The sequence below is a fragment of the Musa acuminata genome, chromosome BXJ2-11 (genome assembly GCF_036884655.1).
Source record: "Musa acuminata AAA Group cultivar baxijiao chromosome BXJ2-11, Cavendish_Baxijiao_AAA, whole genome shotgun sequence".
In the NCBI taxonomy this organism is placed as follows: domain Eukaryota; kingdom Viridiplantae; phylum Streptophyta; class Magnoliopsida; order Zingiberales; family Musaceae; genus Musa; species Musa acuminata.
In genome coordinates, this window is record NC_088348.1 from 20,102,048 (window position 1) to 20,110,982 (window position 8,935).

At 36.1% G+C, this 8,935-nt stretch overlaps 1 protein-coding gene across 5 annotated transcripts; it reads left to right on the forward strand.

Annotated features, from left to right (window-relative positions):
* The first annotated feature begins 118 nt into the window (after window positions 1-118).
* On the forward strand, window positions 119-8,546 carry LOC135627202 (meiosis-specific protein PAIR3-like). 5 transcript variants are annotated; one of them, XM_065133203.1, is made up of 11 exons: window positions 133-246; window positions 2,319-2,397; window positions 2,736-4,520; window positions 4,627-4,771; window positions 6,239-6,388; window positions 6,464-6,527; window positions 6,622-6,771; window positions 6,843-6,901; window positions 7,175-7,309; window positions 7,945-8,036; window positions 8,174-8,546. In XM_065133203.1, exons 2-11 carry the CDS (start codon window positions 2,365-2,367, stop codon window positions 8,243-8,245), a joined length of 2,685 nt encoding a protein of 894 aa, XP_064989275.1. In that variant the 5' UTR covers window positions 133-246; window positions 2,319-2,364; the 3' UTR covers window positions 8,246-8,546. The 5 variants fall into 5 exon arrangements, 4 of the variants coding, with proteins under 4 accessions (XP_064989278.1, XP_064989275.1, XP_064989277.1 ...); XM_065133205.1 differs by having other exon boundaries at window positions 2,736-4,511; XM_065133206.1 differs by lacking the exon at window positions 2,319-2,397 and having other exon boundaries at window positions 119-246.
* Window positions 8,547-8,935: the final 389 nt, after the last annotated feature.

Consider the following 8,935-nt stretch of genomic DNA (forward strand, 5'->3'; position numbering starts at 1 on the left):
AGCCAATTCGGCACTGTTGAACTCAGATTAAGCTCATTAGGCCACCCGGTCCAACTGAACCGCGGATCTCCCGGTTGGGTCAAGCCAGGGCCTTAGTAGAAAAGGCGGCCCCTCGTTCGGTTGCGTTGGAGGGAAAGCAGCCCTTGTTTCCGAATTTTGAAGCGCATTTCGCAGAGCCGATAGAGGGAGAGGAGGAGGAGGAGATCAGCGCTGAGAGCGTTGGATCCGCAAACGATGAGGGGAGAGGTGAGATCTCCTCCGATCTCCTTGTTCCTTCCGTTGTTTCCCTCGGATCTGTTGATGTTAGCCTTCTTGGATGGAGGTGTTCCTGGAATCTGCGATCTAATTGTTGTCATCTTCCTCTATCGTGTATCCGATCTTGCGTTTCTTTTGTGGGCTCGCTCGGATTAGATCCAGCTGCTGCGGCTTTTCTCGACTTGCACTTGCAAGTTGGGAATTCTGCATCAGCTCTGCTTCACGACGAATTTAGGGTTTCTGTAATTTCATTATGGTGGTAATTTAGTTGATTGATGCATTTCAAGTGTTCCTCTGGAGAATGAGTGGGCTTTTACCTCTAGAAGCAGGGTCTTCATAGTCGGTTCACACGACGTGTTGCGCTCGTCGTTCTTTGTGAACCTCTATACTCTACTAACGCGGGATTTGCTGAATTGGGATTTCTGAGTCATCGCTAACTAGGTTATGGAGAATTTAGATATTTCATGTTACTGGAATTTTGATATATTATGTAGGGAATATTAGAGTCTCGGCTCTTGAACCTATTTCAGTTTTACTTTGCACATCATAATTGATACCAAACACCAAAAAGATTTTTCTGTTTGTTTTATCTGTGAAAGATTTCATGGCTTTTTTTTAGATGGATTGTCAATTTTAATTAATTAATTATATCATTTTTAATATGATTTTACAGTTGCATTGCTGATAAATTTATAAAAGACTGGTTTGTTCCCGGCTTGACATTGTTTGACCACATGGCTAATTTTTTCCTTGTTAATATGTCATGGTTCGAGATGTGTATGGAATATAAGTAAACTGTGTTTTATGTAAAAAATTTATGTGATTACTTTTTTTTGTCATGCCTAGTTTCTAATCAGTTTATAAGAGAAGCCCATTTCTAAGGGTGCAAACTTTTTTTCATAGCTGAATGTCACATCATTGTAACAAAAGTGATTCTAGGCAAGGTATGCAATACTGTACCGTACCAGTGTTTCAAGGTTGGCTCGGTATGGTACGGTATCGTGTACCGAGTGGTACGCCAGGGCGTACCGAGCGGTACACCTAATTTATGCGTAAAACCTTTCGAAAATACTTGAAAATAAAAAAAAAGGTTAGGATAGGGTTTTTAAGTTAGAAATAAATATAGTAATAGCATAAGTTTAGCAAAATCAATGTAAATTAGGTAAGAATAGTATCACATATCTTTTTCGGGCTTTGAAGAATATTTTGTGCAAGATTTGTATTTCAGTCCATTATGAATTGTCCTTATGTAAACATACCTTTTGATTAGAAAGTTCTTCCTCTTAATCTTCCCAAATTAGCCTTGATTCAATTCACAAATCGTTGTTTTGTAGAGTTTAGGAGAGTACAAATGTGAGAAAAAAAGAGTTTGAGATAGTTTAAAAGAGTATGAAAATGTAATAGAGTGAAATATGAGAGAAGAAGATGTTTAAATACTATGAGAAAGGGCTCCAACGGTCAATTTTATCGTTGGAGCATTGTATCACTGTAGCACGTTCCGTCCGGGAATGGGCGGTCCGCGTATCGGTATGCCGTCGGACCGGTATGTACCCCATACCGGACGGTACCATTCAAAATTTCATACCATAATTCTAGGTACATATCTCTTGTTCTTCATGAAAATGCAGGCTGATAAGGAAATTTTTTGCTTGCCAGTAGAGAACAAGTTAACAAGTAGCACACAATATGGATGATAATAGAAAAATGGTGACACATATCTTATCTATCTTTCAACTTCTCAGGTATTATAAATTTTAAAATTTTATATTGAGGTAAAACAACAAAAAATGGTCATCCATATGTTATGGAGTTTTATAATGGATTATATCTAGAAACAGTCTAGAGTAACAATTGTTGTTAGCAGGCTGAAAGTACTACGAAAATTTCATGAGAGGATACATGTGAAAGTTGACGAACAAATTATGTTTCAAAAAATTTTTATTTCCTTTGTCATGTTTTACATGATGGGGCTAAATTGAGTTGGTAATCTAATGGTTGTTCTTCAGAAAGTGTATCTTTTCTTATTCTGTTATCTTCTGAAGCTTTTTTTCCTTGCTTGTTAGGTTCAACCTAACATTGACTGTTATAGTTGACTTGCATGGGAGCAAAATGACCAATACTGAACCACTGAAGTTGCAAGATGTAAGTGGTTCCTATAAAAGCTTCAAAATGATACACAACAATAGCAGGCTGTAAACTATTTGGTTTGGGTATATGGATTTTTCCAGTCATTAAGGTATGTACAAGGCAAAAGGTTGAAAATGATGAAAACACAAGAACCTCTGATGTTATGGAGGAAAACTTTTTCTGGTTGATGAGTTTTAAGTTGCTTTTAGCTGTTAATATCGAACATCAAGCCTTAGGAGTCTTTTTGCTTGAATAATTTATTGTAGGGTCAAGTTTTTTGTTGTTTTCATGCTTTTATTGTCGAAATAGATGTCCCATTTATATTATAACAAGATTCAAATGGCGAAATTTAGGCTGGGGCAAATGATTGTTGGAGTTTGGGCAGTAATCCCTATCCTTCTGATAGAATTTCCAAGGTATCAATTGGGATTACTATTAATAAGTTTCCAATGCTGGCATCTGGAGCAAAAATTAAAGATAGACTTACAGTTCCTGCTTGCGAGAGAATACATTCATCTCAAGAAAACATTGTAAAAGAAAACAAAGTACCTGAGGTTACTGAGAACACAAAGCAAAATGGAAAACTGACTAATAAAGAGCAGATGGCTTCAGAAAAATTATCCACAAGATTTAAACCTCATGAGACACCAAGCTCTCAAAGAGTTCATGTATTTGCTGATCAAACTACAGTACTTGATACAGAAGAAGGTATGCTCAAGAACATAGCAGTTGTTGACGCTAAAGTAGATCAGGCAGGTAAAGCTGAGAAGTCTTCAGCGTGGTTTTCCAGAAAGCCCCTACTTCATGAAACACCAACTGCAGAGAAATTTATGTTCTTTGTAAACCAAGCTTCAGTTCTACAGTCACAGGATGGAGTACATAAGGAAACTGATTCTCTTGCTTGCGGAAAGAGATTAGAGAAGGATGAAAACACTGAAAGGGCAGTCCCATTTGCCACCATGCAGAAAATGCAAATGCTACAAAAAGGTGTGGGTTATGAACAGCCTGATGAAGTGACTACGGACAACAATGGGGCCCTGAAGAAGAAGATTTGGGAGATACTTGGTATGGCTTCAGAGAGCAAGCAGAATATGAACTTGCCAAATTCTGAAGACAAAGAGGCATACCATGGTAAACAATTTGGTATGGCTCCAAAAAGCAATCATACTATGGACTCATCAACTCCTGGAGACAAAATGACACTCAGTAGAAATCAAAGAGGGGAATTTCTGAAAGAAAAATCAGTCAAACCAAAACAGAATCCAGATGCTATTGAGACTCATTTGGACAGTCCGAAAGAAATCATTAGAGGACCTATTACTCATTATTTTACACGAAAGAGAGCTTCATGTAGAACATTCCAGAAGTTGCACAGGGGTAATTTGTATCCGAAGATTCCATTGTCTGCCTCCAGCACAGAATCTAAACCAAAGTTGGAAGATAAGAACATCTTTGCCTTTGATCAAGAGGAAGCAAAAGCAGTCACTTCAGGCCGATATGTCAGTGGCCATCCTAATATATCGAAAAGGAAGAGGAGTGAGCAGAAAAACAAGAGAATTAAGTTCAGGGCAGCCCCACGTCCTAAAAAGTTGGTTTCTGACAAGACTCTAAAATCCAATGAAAAAGAACAAACAGTGTTATCTTCTGTTAAAGTAACATCAAGGAGACAGGAAACAAGGTCCTCTCCTTGTCTAGTGTTTCAGCATGACAAAGACCAATTGCAAACATCAAACCAGGTTCTAATTTTGAACCACCACTTACAATTAGGAGCAAATAAGCATTTAGCAATGCCACCAGTATTAAGCAGTGCAGAAACTGAAGAACATTCTGGTAGTCTGAAAAGGAAGAGGAATTCATGGAAACATGATAAAAGCCAAGTGCCAAATGATGTGCATCTGGAGAAGGAGATTGATCATCCATCAGTAGAAAAAACTTCAATTCCATTGGTTGATTTTCAGGGTCCATCTTTTGCGAAGGATGCAAATCCACCTCCACCATTATGCAAACTACTCAATGAGGACCTCTGTACACCAGTAGCAAATTGGAGAAAAATTCCATCAAGAACATCTTCTAGGCCACAAATTTTGGAGAACCACAAACAAGAAACTGACAACTCAAATTCAGATACGGTATCCACTGTATCCTTTTTCTTGTTATCTTTGCAATTCGACTTATATTTCATTGTCTGTCAAGCCTGAACTATATGCTCCACCATTCTATTTCGTTTGCCTTAATGTGCTTTAGGATGAAACCATAGAGATTCATGAGTCAGAGAATGTGATGCTTCCACATGATGGAGAAGGAAAAGAAACTGAAAAGCAACCTTCTCTATCTCCAAGAAAAAACCAGAGATATAAGAGCTTTGAAGCAAGTGACTTCATTAATGAAGGTGGTTTAATTTCCAGCTGATAGGCCTAAATGTATAGAGTGCATTATCTTGCCACCTTTCTTTTATATATATATATATATATATATATATATATATATATATATATATATATATATGTAGTTGAGCTGGATATGTAAAATGTATCTGATTGAGATTTGCCATCCAAAATTTCCTGGATGAGGTACAGATTTTGCCTGGGTTATAGTTATTTCAGGATATTAGATAATCCAGATATGGTTTAAAACTTCAAATATTAGATGCACCTACGTTAATCCTTCTAGAAAGAGATCACTTGACCAATTCTTTCTAGTTATGGTATCTTTTTCTTCTTTTTTCCTTTCCTCAAGCCATAAGCCTTCCATTCAAAAATGTTATTGACTTGTTTGTTCATTGTGAAAGGTTCTATAGATTATTTCTGCATGGTATCTTAAAAGCTTGGTGGGAACATATATGGTATATGGCTTTGGCTAACATATGATACATGCAGTGTTTATCTCGAACGGAGTTGTGGATAGTCTTTGATTTGTATCTCTTTCCGTTTGTAGAAAATGTGGTTGGTAATTTCCATTTCCATTCCATATCTTTACAAAAGTCAAAATTTGACCCAGAAAAGTGGTCAGAGATGTGTACATGCCTGTCTGGTCCATATCTGTTCCATGCTTAATTGAACATAATATGACATTAAATTTCAGCTTGTATAAGATTTCATTACTTTGTTCCTTTTCATTATTATTACATGGACATATTAGATGATAAGTTGTGATATCCATTTTTCATCCTTATTTAGTTAAATGCTTTCTGCTCCTCAAATCTAGTGTAAATATTGTTGGCTGTGCTTTGTCCTGATGAGGATGTTGCCTTGGTTGTTCTACTATGATATGATTATCAGTAGCAAGTAATTGCAATAGGCAGTAAATATTGTATTTTAAGGTTGGCCAGCCATTTAGGTCTGCACCAAAGAATTGTGATGTTATTTTAAGAATTGATTGACACTAGTATTAATCAGTTATTTTCAGGCACATTAATGATAGAGCAGAAAAATTGAATGGAGATGCATATCATTAAGATAGTAGGTAACAAATGCCTCAATATTTTTTTTTTTTGTCTAGAGAAAATATAGATGTGAGATATTGTCATGATTGTTTACTACTTGTTCTGTTGTGCTTGATATTAGCCAGTGGTTTTAGGTTGGTAACCTCTTATTGTTATTTGTCTTTCCTTTTTTTGTTGGAAGTTAATCTAGTCGGTGCAACTATATATTTTGGATTGTCAATTTTATTGTTTAGTAGAAATATCAGGAATCTGGTGCAATGTGTTTGGAGAACATGGTAGAAAGAGTTGTAACGAGTGTTTGTAGAACATGTTAGAGAATTGATTTGTTCCTATGATAATTTGTATGGTTCTTTAAATCTTTGTTGATTTTCTTGTGTTTAGAATAGCATGCACAATCTTGAATTCCATGTGCAGATTACAGATCATCTGAAGAATGGTTCTTGAACTCTGGTAGTCTTCCTGAATCTCCTGTTGGAATTCATCGGATGAAAAGGGTAAACTACCTAAAAGATACCAAAATAAGCAAAAGCAGCCTATCCTCACCACCTCATGTTGGCACTTCAAGTAATTAAAAAACACTATCTTTTACATATTTTATATCTAAGATCAAGTGATCTCCCCTCCCATAATCTAATTCAGGAATTGAAGAAGCTACTGGATTACATGAAATCTTGGAGCATTATCCAGAGGATGAGTTGGCTAGGTCTATCCCTTCTAGGATTAAATGATTCTTTTTTTTGTATCAACGTTTTATATTCTGCTCACATTAACTGTGTTCCATTCCTGCCATATAATAGGTCTGTGTGCCAACTGGTGCGACTTCTGGAAAAATTCAAATCTAAAATAAGGTCACAAATATGCAAAAAAAGCTCAAAGATACTTTTGGATGCTGGAGAAAAAGTACATCTGCAGCTACAACATGCTGAATCTCAGATGGAAGCAGATCTGTAAGTTTTTGCATTGCGATGAAGCAATGACATTTTTTATCAAAAGCCTTACCTGTGACACTGTTTTTCAGAGGGAAGTTCCTTGGCATTGGCAAATCCAAGGGTAAATGCTTGGAGTCAAAATTCCAAGGTATAAACTTCAAATGCAATTTTCTGACATAAAGAGATAAAATGTCTCAATTAAATTTTACATACAATGTCAATTTTGAAACCTAATGAGGATATGACCAAGGACTTGAGGAGTAGACATAGGCCTGCAAGATGCCTCATTTGCCAATTGTAGTTCTCTTTGGCTTTGTGTTTTAGTTAAAACTGACTTTACTACATTGTAAATCATGTGGTATATTTTATTCTCTGCTTTTTCATTTCTTTTTCCTCTAGTTGATTAGCTGAAGTGACACAGAGCAACAAGAAAGACTGAGGTTCATGCACAACAAGTTCAAGGAGGAGGTTGATCAGCATCTCCTAGGCTGCAGGAGCACTCTTGAGGAAATCGAGGCATACAAAATCGAGCTAAAAGGAAGTTTGGACAGGCAAAGTAAGTCTCATTTAAAACTTTAAGAAGTTGGTGCACTAAGTCAAGTCCCAAAGTTGGTAGTGATGGACAAGTAGCATTTCAAGTGAAAATAAATCTGGTGTCTTTCACACATAAATACCAGAGTGAACATGATTGAGCACCAGATCATGCATTACATGTAATGCCTGTTAAAGGGATATGGTGGTTCTTTAAGTTTTTCTTTTGACGGGTTGTTTTCTTGAAATAATCTCCATGACAAATTATTGGTTTCCTTGAGTTGCAGTGATAAACATCAGTCACCTGTCTTATGGCGTTTGCCAACTGTAGTGATCATGCAGCTTCATTCTGTAGATATTTTCTGTCTTGTGGTAGGATTACACAGTACAATATGCACATACACTTGCCTGCACTAAACATCATTTGCATTAGCATTTCACTGGACCCATTCTTTTCTAGTATCATCCTGTATTTGAATGCATGATATATGTTGTATCATGATATTGAATCCACAAAAATTTACTTAAAAGAATGTTTTCTGAGGTTTGCTTTTTGTTATGGATAGACATGTTCCAAAAGCCATCTGCCTCTAAAGTTTGTTATGAGTTCATTTGTTATTTATTTTCTTGGTGATATTATTTGCACTCGTAAATATGCAGAGGCTTCACATAGAAAGCTTCTTCTGCAAGTTGAGGGAGCAATAGAATCTCAAATAAGTGATGCAGAAACAAGAGTTGCGACACTTCATAAGGTGAGTTCTTTAAATAGTTGTTCCAACTGAATGGTAAATCCAATTACATATGTAGCGTGCAGAACTATTAGTTGAGAACATCTCGCTCATTAGTCTTCTCCTTTCCTACACATTGCACCTGTATTGGTTGACTGCAGGAAGCTGATAGAAAAATAAATGGATTAAAGCATGTTCTGAAGGAGTGGTTGTTAGAAGGCACAGTTAACTGAAGATTTGTTACAAGAAGGATGATGGCAGGATACACATGGCCTTCTGCCTGAACTAAGACCGAGAAGAATGAAAAGGTGCAGGTACTGTTTTGCCACTAGGAATGTTGGTAAAGAAAACCTACTGCAATTTCCATTTTCTGTTTGTCCATTTTGTAGGATTGTTCTAACTGATGTGCAGTTTTTTTTTGTTTTTTGTTTTGGAGTCTTGCTGGCCAATAGAGTAATATTTACCGATCAATATAGATTGTTTATCCAATGTAATGATGTCAGGTCTTAATTGAAAGTGTCAGAGATTAAATTCTGCTGAGTGGATGAACGACACTAGAGTGGAAATAGATTTAAAGTTTTGTAGGAGCACCCAACTTAATAAGCTGCATCTAGTATGGTTCAGTCAGATTAGAAACGATGATTTGATGCTGCATTGCAGATGCCAGTATCATGTTACCTTAGGGTAGCATTAGCATTTCAACTTTAGAATACTAATGAAAAATTTTAAATTTCTCATAGTACCTGTGACATTTTTTTAAAATTATAAGATTGCTAATATATAATAGAATCCCTAACCCTGTCTTAATGTAATGCCATTATTTAGTAAGAAACCAGCATGATATATTTCTTCTAATGAGAAATTTTATTTATTTATTTATTTTTTAAATATAATTTTATATTTATTTATATGAATATTTTATA

Excerpts from the sequence above, each read along its gene's own strand:
- LOC135627202 (XM_065133203.1), top strand. The coding sequence starts at position 2,365 with ATGACCAATACTGAACCACTGAAGTTGCAAGAT. Across the intron at positions 2,398-2,735 it reads AACCACTGAAGTTGCAAGAT|GCTGGGGCAAATGATTGTTG; the intron begins GTAAGTGGTTCC and ends GGCGAAATTTAG. Across the intron at positions 6,528-6,621 it reads CCAGAGGATGAGTTGGCTAG|GTCTGTGTGCCAACTGGTGC; the intron begins GTCTATCCCTTC and ends GCCATATAATAG.